Source organism: Chlamydotis macqueenii, chromosome 1 (genome assembly GCF_036417535.1).
Source record: "Chlamydotis macqueenii isolate bChlMac1 chromosome 1, bChlMac1.mat, whole genome shotgun sequence".
Classification (NCBI taxonomy): Eukaryota; Metazoa; Chordata; class Aves; order Otidiformes; family Otididae; genus Chlamydotis; species Chlamydotis macqueenii.
This window is the reverse complement of record NC_141556.1, coordinates 71,550,491-71,562,920: the sequence shown is the minus strand read 5'-3', so window position 1 is coordinate 71,562,920 and position 12,430 is coordinate 71,550,491. Positions and strand designations below refer to the sequence as shown.

The following is a 12,430-nucleotide window of genomic DNA, read 5'->3' as shown; positions in this document are numbered from 1 at the left end:
CCATCTTTGATTACAGCATATTTTGAACCATAGTTCCCTCACATAAATTTCTTCATTACTATGCTACCTCCTGTCTCAGTGCTGCTGCTCAAGTCTCTTAAATAAAAGTAGGAATTCCTCTTTTATGTCATGTATTGCTATAGCATTAGAAGGAAAAAAAGCCTAGGCTTCCAAAAATTAATAATCCAATGAAGCAGGCCATTTCTTAAAATGAAAAGCCAGGGGACATGATGTTTCAGTGGGGTAGGAGGAAGTGAAGCTTGACAAGACCTCCAGTACACGATAGATTTATATGCATAGTAAAAATCACTACATGCATAGTAAAAATCATTATGCTACAGAGGCTGCTTTGGTGACCTATGGAGTTGATGTCTATTTTCTTTGCTAGCAAGGTACGCATAAAGCTTTCCCCTATCAACAAATTCACTCTTGTAACCTGTTGCTGTAAAAAGACCAAGGACTGAATAAGACTGGAAACTTCACTACCCTTTCTTCAGCATTGAATTAATGGGCTATGAACACACATGGGGTATGAATCACCTCCTCAACTTAGTGGCAGTCATTTCAAAACTAAGCGAACCTCATCTCCTTCCCTATCTTCACGCTATCTTTATTTTAGGATACTGTGAGAACAGAAATCTGCTTTTTATGCTTTTCAGATAAGAAATGCATTCAGTTCCAGAAAGTGTTGCTTATTTATGGCCCTCTATTCTTTTCAAGTGATTAAAGGGCTTCTGGTCTGAGCAGGTGTGTAAAATATGTCCATCACAAAATTTTGAAAGGTTAGGTCTTCCAAGGCATAACTGAAGTACTACACAAGTATTACATGAAGAAAATCTTAGTCTACTTGCTTTCTGTGCTGGAACAACTCAGCATCTGCAGAAAGTACTAACATTTACACGGATTTGCTATTTCACAACATTTCATAATGCTATGTATATTTCTGCAGTGCAGAGCACATCCTTGAAGTCAACAGGAGGTGGAAGAACTCTGCATTTTGCAGCATTGAACCCTGAGACTATCAGCTTGGAACCTTCTGGTAGCAAACTCACTTTAGGATGTATTCTGAAGCCACCCATGGATGAATATTCACTATAGCTACGTCCATAATTGTAGAAGTAACCTGATAAAGGGATTTTGAAAACTGCTTTACAGTTGTGTACAAAGAAATGTTTCAATTATAGATTGTTACCTGTACAAATATTACCTAGAGAAGAACATGATAGGTTTCTATTTGAGCTACATGTTGGAAGTGCAAGTCTACACGACACAGAGTTTGATAGAAGAAAATACTCTTTTTAAGAGTATTTGCTAGTGATGCACACTAAACATTACTGCAAAATAGGAATGGCTTAATTCTATCTATCTTTTTAGCCCTGTAAATAAACTCATTTATTCAGGGAAAAAAAAAAAAAAATCAATAGAAAGCTTTTCTTATAATTAGAGTGCAAAGTTAAATGTAGAATGTTTGGACATTAAAAAAAAATCTGAATATCTGAGAGGAAAGTCTGTCATGTGGAATGTGCCCTCATGCATCTGATCTTAGTAGAATTGGGTTGAGGTTCAGATTGATGAACTGTGGAAAGAACGAAAACTGAGACCTATGTGAACGAGTATGTTTTGAAGCTGACCATCCACCACGTATGAATATAAAATATATTCACTGTTCATTTCAGGGCAACATCAAACTGGAATTTCTTTTTTTTTTTTCTTTTTTTTTTAAGAGAAGTAAGCTTAGTTGACCTTGAATACAGTCAATTAATTAAAGTCTAATTAAAAAAAAACCAACAAAAAAAAAAAACAAACAACAGCAGTATTCCATTTTCCAACTACTTCTCTGGCGGAAAAAGCATATATTTGTGCTAACAAATTGATAGCGTGATCAGTGAATATCTACAAAGGAAAATAAAGCTGCACAGATGGTCTAAAAACTTCTATTTCTTAGTGATCTTGGATTTCAGCAGAATTTCTTTTTCTGAAGAAGATTAAGAAAGTTTAAAAAGTTCTATCCCATTAAACCACACTATTGACTGTAACGGTAAACAATAATTAAAGGAGTTTTTGTCGCTTGCCAAGTCTCACTTTTCATCATCAAAATACGTAGTAATTCTGTTCTCAGTCAGTTCCTCCAATTCTTTTTTCCTGCTCTGAGATACTCAGCCACTAATGTCCAAGACAATGGCAGAAAATGGATCTTAAGTTTCACGCACTATAAGCCATCAACATTGAAGACTTAAGAGTGTACTTAGCACTGATAAAGGGGACAGTTAAGTTAGAAAATATTGTGAAATTAACATTCTTTTGTGGATTTTAATGTTTAAACCAAAAATTAGGAGTGTTTCCATATTTAAGTAGATACTGGAATTATGGCACTGTTCAGGAATGCAGGGATTACTAATGCAATTAATATAAATAAGTGAAATATCATAGTTGGCTGAATAAAAGGGTTTTTTTTTCATTACTTACTTTTCCACTGCATTGCAAAAAGCAACTGTGTTTTCATTACTTCCTTGATTTGCTTCAACCAGCTGGATAGACCAACCTGTAGCCTAAAAATACCAAAATGACACCAGAAGAAACAGATCTCAGTTATTTAAATGACAGAAGCAGAAGGAGCATAAGGCTAACCTTGCATTTGGTTCCACGAAAACTAACTTTCATACCTTATCATTCCTCTCCTGACTTGATGGAGCTCCAAGTGAGCACAAATAACCCCATTTTGACTGCACTCTAAATGCTTTCAGAGCAAAACCACAAAGTCACAAAGCATCAGCTACCCTGGGTTTAATGATTTTTTTTTTCCTTCTTCCATGCAGAATATAAGGAATTCCAAATAAAGCTTTTAAAATTCACCTGGTGTCAGAGCACAGATAACTAAATGCAGAAGTCATACGCTTAGTTTACAAAAGGGAGAGGGGATAAAATGAAACTTATGCTGCAGTGAGTTTTAATCCTTATTTTCTCTCTTTCTGCCCTGGAAGGAAGGTCAGTAACCCTTCAAACTCCATAAACGAGTCAGGTAAGTCCCCAAGACAGATAACAAGAAGCCAGTGTTTTCTGTTGAACGTGAAAAATCCCCAGATACTGTCTCTAAATTTGGAGAGCACAGGTCTGAGCCACTATTTTGAGTTAAAGCATCCCCTTGTCTGTTTGCTGCAGCACCCTTCAGTCAGAATCTCCAGGAAAGAGCTTAATACTGTTTTATCTGCAACAAGCCCATTCTACTGTCGTACAGAGACATGTACAAGGCTCAATTGAGACACCAGCTTTTAAACCATTTCAGAAAGAGAAGCAACTAATGATATGTCACAGAAGAGGAGAGTGAGATATGGTGAAACGTGTATTTTATCATTTTAATAATAATTTATGCACAAATATGTAAATTTATAAAAAATATTAATAAATCCCTATGTAAGGTTCTTTTTTTTTTTTTTCCTGGACAAGGAAGTGCAATATGCATTAAAAGATGCAGGCTGGGAAATTGTATTTATGTATGAAATTGAAAGATAATAAGGGAGCATCATCAATAGAGGGAAAACTGAAATATCTGGTAGGAAAAACAATTACAAATGATTTGGTAACAGTATTGGCCTCCCAAAATTATGTAGTCCTAAAAAAAAAAAAAAAATCCCATAAGACCAACAAAAAACAACAAAAAACCCCATTCCTGATCACACTTACACAAGGGTAGGCAGTTTTACAAAAGATTCATTGACAAGTCTCTAGAAAGTTTGCATCTGGGATGTTGTGTACAATACATTGTGTACGCCTGCGTTCCAGATGGAGAAATTCAAGCCAGAACGAGCAGAGAGGGATGTTGCTGTGTTTGTGGGTGAGCTCTACAACCAGGAGCAGAAGTGTAGCTCCCAGAGCACAGCAGGCAGGTAAAGCTACAGCAGTTGTTGCAGCTGGGGTGCAATGGGAGCCCAGAACCTGCACTGAAGTCTACACAGTGATGGTGGGATGAGCCACATGGTGCAATCTCCACCACAGAGTGCAGAAATTGCCCCTGGGGACAGCAGATGCTTTGACCCAATGAGAGTTCCAGAGGAAGGATGCTGCAGCCCAGGTCTCTGGTGGCAGGGCTCGTCTGGTCCTGCTCCCTGGATCTGGCCTCGCTGGTGGGAGCTGTGCTATGGTTGCAGCAACAAGGTGCCAGCAAGGGAGCTGTAAGAGGAGGTGATCAGCCAGAAGGAGGAACAGGACATTGACAGCCACTCTACGGAGTGCAGGGCCACCCAAGCCCTGTGCTGCAAAGGAAGTAAAACTTAGAACTACTCTACAGGAGCAGTGGAAGGAGACTCCCACAGGAGGGAAGGCTGGAAATCTGCTGCTTCCAGCCACACAAAAAGGGCTCCTTTTCCACTTGCAGTTCTGTCATTACCGAGCAGGTAACAGTGCCCTGGAAAAAGTGCATAGGAAAAGAGAGATAGTGGATAAATGAAAAGCTAAGAAAACTGGGCCACAGGTAAGAAAAGGTGAGGCTGGCAACAGAGATAAAGTAACAGAGTGGACCCCTGGGTGTCTGGAATCTAGCTTTTCCCATCCACAGATTTCTCACATTATGCTAATCAAGCCACCTGAACCATCCTTCCCAAATATGAACACTAATTGTGTATTTCTTATTTCTGGAGCACCTAAACTGAAATAATGAAGTTTAGTCGGATGATTTGGCTTGGGTGAAGAAGTGTCTTGCTAGATATTCTGCAAACAATAGATCCAAAATATCATGGAGTAGTCAAATCTATTGGATATTTTTAGGGTATATTTCAGTTTTCTTTCTAAAATGGAGAAAATAAAATCTCTTTTCACAGGGAGAAGATAGTTATGAAGATAGTTTCTTTAGTATTTTGAACATCTGACTTGGTGATGAAAAGGCTAAAGAAAATTAGCATTTCCTTTATTATACTGGAAATATTTTGATTAGCATTAAATAAAGCCCAGGGCCATACAACTGCATCCAAGAGCTAAAGATCAGAATGACAGTATGATTTTAGCAGTATGAGTACTTCACCTTGCATACCTATGACCTATCTCAATGCTAATCTCCATGTTTCAGCATCCTTTCCATTTCACTCTGTCTGCAGTCCTGGTTCTCATCTCCTACTACTCAGATATATCATTTTACTCATCCTGGATCTCACCAATCCAATCTGTGCTCATTCTCTTTCTTTTGAGCTGGTGATTCACTTTTCCAACTGTTCTGATAATCTTATTCGGCATCAGACCCGTCACCTTGCATCCCTTCTCTTTTCCAGAACTCCTAGCCTAGTAGCAACGAGTTACTTCTTCACAGGCTTTTTTTACCCTTCTCTCTCTTACCTTTCTTTCATTCATATTTGCCCTTTCTTACCATCTCAAGGTTCAGTTGCTAGCCCCTTGCCTTGGCTCTCTTTCTCTCCTGACATAGTTGTTTCTCCCTGAAGGAATTCCTGTGACCACACTGATTTTTCTGCTACAAATCAATTCTCTCCTCTCTCCCATTTCTTCCTCTTCTAGCTAAACAGCTCACATACTTCCCTGACTTAATCAAATCCTCCCACACATTTGATTGTAGTCACCCTTGACTCACTCCTCTTCCCTCCCCTATAATTCTCTCCTTCTCCGTCACAGAAGCGTTTGTGCCTGTTCTTATAGATCTGCTTCCACTAGCACCTCTTCTTCCTATACCACAATTTAATCTCCTTCTGCCTGTTTGTATTTTCTACTTTTCTCATGAGAAGGCTTGTTCTTTTCATGGCGATGTCAGCATACCTTTGCTTTCCTGTCATAAGTAAAAAGCAACAACAACCTTTTGTCTCTCCACCTATTCATCCCCTCCTCTTTTGTATTCATCACTGACCTTCCAAAATGTTGTGGCCAGGATTAGTCTTAAGAGTTCCTGTCCTCAGATATATTTCCCCTCGCTGCCTCCCCATCTGTCTGGATCTGCATGTTTACTTCTTAGTTCTCCCTATCCACAGATACAGAAAATAGCCAATCAAGTGTCTCTTCCCCTTTGCTTTATGACACTGTGATCACTGGCAGTTAAAAGCAGGTGAACCTAAACTGTCTTTTAATATTCACAGTGCAGAGGTATCCTGTAGGCTATTTCAAGATTCCGGTAATGATTCAGAATGCTAACAAGGACTACAGGAACGGGAGGATTTATCATTTTCTTTTTCCTTGTCTACGTCAGGATTTTAAAAGAAAGAAAATGAGAGAGAGAGATAACATCAGAGAGAGTCATGGGAGTCCCATAAAACATCGTTATTAAAAACAGCAAAACAACAAATGGAGCTATGAACATCTAATGGAAGGTGGAAAAAAAAAAGATAAAGTATTTGCTTCAAAAAGACAGCTAAAGAGTGTGTATCACATGATTCAGCTTCCACACTTATAGCAGATATGCCTATTTTTAGAAAATACTTATATATGCACATGTAAGTGCATGTGGAACATGGTGAAGGCAGGACACAGCATGTTTCATCTCTCAGGATCAGGATGTTAGCCAAATTAGACACAGAGACAATAATCTGGCTCAACAGAAAAACAGATTCAGCATAATATAGTGTTATTTTGAATCTCAGGTTTCATATCAGACCACACAGACTTGTTGTCTTATCTCTTTCAAACACATCTTACTCTACATTTCTGTACTTACCCCTCTGTGGTAGTTTTATGGTTCAGTGAGCCACAAAATGAGCCCACTGGAGCATTCTAGAAATCTAGATTTTATTCCGGTGTAAAATGGCAAGTTTCTGTTAGAGTCAATGGAGAGACTTCATTTTAAACTAGGTGAGGAAGTGGTCTTATGACTTTAAAATTAAGTCTTTTTAATAGGTAGGTTGCAGCAATGTGTTGACATTTGAAGTCTAAATTGGTTAAAACATGAAACAGGTAGGGGACATATTCTGTCAGTAGAAAACCCTCATTAGCTAGCCAGAGTATGCACCTTCCCTTCAAAAGTAATTTTTTATGGTCTGCTGGGTTCTTTTTTGATATTAGAATCAAAGGAAGAGGATGCTCAGAGGTATACTGTATAAAAATCTCTTAACTAATCATGTACTGTTTGTTTGAGGGCATCCTCCTCGTAAAGATAGACGTACTGCGGGAAATTCTGACTGACAAGAAATAAAGTTACACAATTATTGGAAAATGTACCTGACACTTCACTGCATCTCTATCTTTAGAAGTAGCAAAGACCAAATAAGAAGTGAATAAGGAGTCTCACAGTTACTTTTAGCCAGCTGAATTGTAAGACATATGACAAAAACTCTCTACAGGAGCAAAAGCTTTTGCTTCCCCCAAGGCATAAATGTTTTATTTTTCATCAGGTCTTTAAATCAAGTGCTTCTAACCCATGTTACATCAGTGTAAGTAAATACACAAAGTGCAAGGACACAAAAAAGAATCAAGAAATCTAAGCACAGTTAATATTAGAAAATTTAAATACCTCTCTGTCATGTCCAGAGCTGCTGGGCCAGGTAGGTCCTACATCACATCTTCTGTAAGTGTCGGTTAAATAGGCTTCCCCATTCCCACTTTCATCTCTCACTTCTTGTCCCAATGGATAGTTTTCTAAGAAAATGGGACATTGAGCATCTACATTGTCAAAGCCTATCTGAAAACTCAGATTTGTGTTGCCTCTTTCCACACTTGAATCAAACACATTTGTAACTGGAGTTATATTACTCCTTCCATAGATTTCTCTCTCATGACAGTAGGGGTAGGGATCCACCAGAGAGAAGTTTCTGTAATCAGAGAGTAAGGAAGATCTGAAGCCAACTGTTGATGACAGTTGCCAATAAGAAATAGGATTTCCAGGGTAAAGTTCACTGTAAGCAACTAGAGGCTGACCACAAAACTGCTGGTCAGGCACATTCAAACCAAAGACATCTGATGGGAAAAAAAATTCTTCATGATGATGTGAATGTGATGAACCATAAAAAAAGAATTCATTGCTGACTTCATCAACTATTCGATCGAATCCTAGATGGACCTCTCCGGCAGAACTAGAATGGTACATTGGGTAAGATGCTTGGTCCCCAGCCTGTCCTTCACGAAATTCATTGTATGAGAAAGGCACCATCCCAGAGTATGCCATGGCTGATTCTTCTGTTCGGTCTTATGAATCCTCAGGGAAGTCTTACAAGGTCAAGAGAGTAATGTTCAAAACTGGAGCTACATACCCACTGAAATGAAGCACAGAATAAAAGTTAAACTTCAAAATGCCTACTATAGCAAAAACAGTACACTACTTTGGTCTTTTAAAAATTATTATTATTAAATAACAATAAATTATTATTACTATTATCCTGGACTCATAAATAGCAGCAACAGGATGCTGAAAACAATTGCTCTAAATACTAAGATACTAATTCTGACAAATATTAAATAAAATCTCCATATTATTTCCATCATTTCACAATTGTGTAGTAGACTTAATGCAGGAATCTAAAACAAGCAGGCAGGACAGATTTGTATTAACGCTTGCTTTAACTGCAGTTTCATTCACATCTTTATTTTTTTTTTTTTTGTGCCTCAAATTTCTTCCTATTCTAGCACTTTTTTATCCCATTATAAATCAAGTGAAGAAAAGTTAAGTCAAAGAACGTAGAAGATATGGATCTCCAATTAACATTTAAAACACTACACCCCAAAAGATGGATATGGCATGTATAAAGGAAAACAAATATGAAAAAAAAAAATCTATTTCAGTCTTTTTTGTTCATTTGTTTTTCAAAACATCTTCAATACATCTTCAAGGCCTGAGATTGTATCTTTTTTAGTAAATTAACAGGCAAGGGCATGAGCTTCTGCAGAAGCTCATCATCATTCATGCTGTTAACAGCAAACCTACTGGTATGATTTTGATATGTGCCAAGTAGTCCCATGGTTCAGCTGGGCAGCATGAGGGTATCTTTTTAGGAAGAGACTTTAGTTCTAAAACCAAAGTCTATTCTGGGCCACTTGCCCTCAAGGCCTTGGCCAGTTTCATTTACTGATATAGATGTAGCCTAAAACCACAAATGACACAGAATAGCAACACTACATCAAGTACACAGTTGTACTGGGTACTTTGTCACATAAAATAAATAGAAACATCCGATTTAATAATTCAATAAAAAATGTATTCCCTACCAGGAAAAAAAAAAAGCTACTGAGATAAAAAGTGTGCTCAAAAATTGCAAAAGCTTAGCTCCACAAATAACTTTTCTAACATGTCCCCAAGATCCATACTGTATTAGTTTATATAATAGTGCCTTGCAAAGAAAATCTATATTACAACAGAAGGTATTCATCACAACTTTATTTATTTTTGTTTTATTTGAAGTCAAACCCTAGATGACACAGGCTTCTGTCACCCACAGTGAGGAATGAGAATAGAAATGAAAAGTTAAATAGGCTGAAATGAAATCTCCAAGTTACGGGCTGAACTGCGCTTTCAAGCACTCAAGTTAGTGATTCCACATGTTGTGTGCTTTGGTTTGCTTTAACTGTGTTGGGAAAAAAAAAAAAAAGAAAAAGAAAAAGGCATTTATGAAGCCAGATAACCAAAATGATGCATACCACTTTGAATGGTGATCTAAGCATGAACTTCAATTGCAGTCTTTGCACCTTTCTCTCAGAGTGAATCCTGAAGTTCATTATGTTTTTAGATTAAGATGAAACCCTTTTTTACAGAAAAAAAATAAAAGCAATAAGATTTTTTTTTAAATGAAATTGTCCTCATTTATAACTTCCTTTCTTTCTCATTTCTACAGCAGACAAATAAAAGAAAAAAAGAAAAAAAAAAGGATATATTCATTAAATCAAGATAGATAGTATCTTTTACTCTCTTTTTTTTTTTCATGTTGAAAATTGGAATGTTTCAGGAAGAATAAAAGATAAAAGCATTATATTTCCCTCCAGCTCCATCTTCCTTAAAAATGTTTGGCTATTTGGAAGGCTATAACAGAGGCACAGAAAATACAATAACTTTTACATCCTTTCAACTCTTTCTAAAATATTTTCTTTACATTGCAAACAAATTCTGTTTATAATGATACATAAATGTCTAAAAGCTAACCTTGCGTATTCCCTACTAAAGCTTTTATGTGTAGTGTCCCATATTTCTCTGACAGTCCACCTCCATCTATCCGTATATGAATGCTTATCTCCTGTGCTCTCCATACTGCTCAGGAGAAGTATTGCTTCCCTAGTGGTCTTTAAAAGCAGGTAGTTTAGCTTCGGTCCCAAAAGCTGGCCTGTGCACTCTGCTCCCCTGTTCTCCTCAGTGGGCTGGGAAGTCCACGTGAGTCACAAGAAGCTTGCGTGATGCAGCAGGCTCCCTCTCCCAGCCTGGACCACAGCAGAGGGAGGGCCTGGCAGGGAGCAGGCACTTGTACAGCACTGTTTTATAGCACCGTGTCTCTTTTACATAGGCAAGCATTTTAAACTAACCATTTAAATTAGAAACTCAGCATGTCATGTTGATAACCTCAGTGGTTTAAGTATTACTTGTTAAGTAAGTTAGTAAGACTAGGCTCTCTGTTTGGGTTAACTCCTGATGCTGTTCAAAACAACATACAAAGTTCAGGAAAGGATCTGGCTCCTTGCCAGCCACTATTACTCCATTTGAATCATGCAAAGTGCATTGATATCACTGAATTTTCAAAAATCACTAATGAGGTAAAATTGATAATGCTTGTTTTGTTTTGTTTTTTTTTTAAAGGTTAAGTTTTTAGGTTAATTTTCTTTGCCTTGCAGTTTCTGAATTCACATTTTGGAGGGTTTGACTTTTTCTCTCTTAGAGCTATGAAGCCCTGCTTTTCCTTTAAATGACAGCCATGTTTTGACATAATCATGTGGTTCTGGGTTTGGGGGTTTAAAGGGAGAATACTGTAAAATATTCACTAAACATCAAGAGACTTGCAGCATCACACAACACTCACAACATCGTAGTTGCCATCAAAGCACACAAAAATACTTCCCTTACTTCAGCATGCACATGCGTTCTGATATAAAAGCTTGGTGCACTGTGGGCTCAATTTTCCCTTTTTACTGGAACCCAGGAGGAGATGACTGGTCCAGTTGCTAAGCGGTAAGAATACTTCTTGCAACCTCTTACCTGAAACACATAATTTGTTGGAAGAATATACAGTCTCCTATGTCTTCCTGTTCACAGACACATTCAGATGACCTATGTGCTTTCAGTATCAAGGAGGTGTAACTTCTTCCTGAGAAGCTTTCCTTCCTGTTCAACCGGTTTACTGTGCTAATGATTCTTTTTTCCTTCAGGGAAATTTTAAACAGCAGTAACAATAGAAAGGTAACACCTTATCTGTTCTCTTTCTCTATTCGTGAACTCATTTTTTTTTTTTTTAACATGGTGGTAGATGATCTCACACTTTCAGTACAAGTATCAAACATGCTTAAAATAACAAGACAACTTCTCCAAGGGAAAGTCTTGCCTCTTAGAAAGACTTCCGCAGAAGAACAAGATTCAGAAATTTTACTCTACTCCATCTTCATGCAGATTCCATCTATCTGCGCTAGTGGTGCATGCTCTGAAAGGAGCTCCTAGCTCTGCTCACTGGAGAAGGGGACAGCAGAAACCTTGCATGGCAGAGATCCTCTGGCTTTGGCTCCCTAGCATGCAGAGCTGGGACAGTCTAACAGGGGAAGAACCTCCCCTTTGCTGGGATATTTCTGAAAGACTAATGAAGCCTTGCCCCTCTGCAAAGGGCCTGCTGAAGAGCTGGAGTAAATACAGAACATCTTCCTAGACCTCAAGGAGCCCAGAACCCTCCATAAAAGGGAGCAGCAGAGGCTGCTCCAGGCACAAGGCAGAGGGAGCTCCCTCAGGGACCATCTGCCTCCATGCTTCATACCATTCCTTAAAAAGGTATAAATGGCTCCACTGAAGTGGCTATTCAGAATTCACACAAAATCGCAATCCTAGTCTACTACAAGGTTGTTACAGGCAGGAAAATATCCTCAAAAATAGTGAGGCAGTCAGTATCAACAAAACAATATTTCAGTCATAAAAAGCCATGCAGTAAGACTGAACTGATTAGGATAAAACATTTAAAGTTAATTATTAATATCAGATACCATATATCTGATAAACTGAATGAAGTAATAATTTGATAAAGCATTATGGGGAAAACTCTGCCCTTCAAAGTATAGCAAAAAGCTGCCAGTGATGTCATTATGATTTAAAAGCGATTAGCCAAGGACAAAACTTACTTCAGTTGGTGAAAGGTGGTGTATTTTTTCTCATATATTCTCCAACCCTTAAAATGTCAACTTGCTCCACAAACAATTTGCTAGCATTTGTGCTGTACTGTAGTCATTAGCAGTGATTACTGTGAAGTGATCCTGAGAGAGAGGAACACAACAATTCTACGAACTGCTGTTTCAGAGTTTATGGCAGTGTGATGTTGTTGCCTCATCTCACAGGGAA

General features: G+C 38.0%; 1 protein-coding gene across 1 annotated transcript in view; it reads right to left on the bottom strand.

Annotated features, from left to right (window-relative positions):
• Window positions 1–8,086, bottom strand: part of PIK3C2G (phosphatidylinositol-4-phosphate 3-kinase catalytic subunit type 2 gamma) — a 209,460-nt gene extending 201,374 nt beyond the window's left edge. Inside the window, exons 1-2 of the mRNA XM_086771817.1 lie at window positions 7,436–8,086; window positions 2,467–2,549 (exon numbers count right to left, since the gene is read on the bottom strand). Of these exons, the coding sequence (XP_086627943.1) occupies window positions 2,467–2,549; window positions 7,436–8,086 (734 nt within the window). The remainder of the gene's footprint in view (window positions 1–2,466; window positions 2,550–7,435) is intronic.
• Window positions 8,087–12,430: the final 4,344 nt, after the last annotated feature.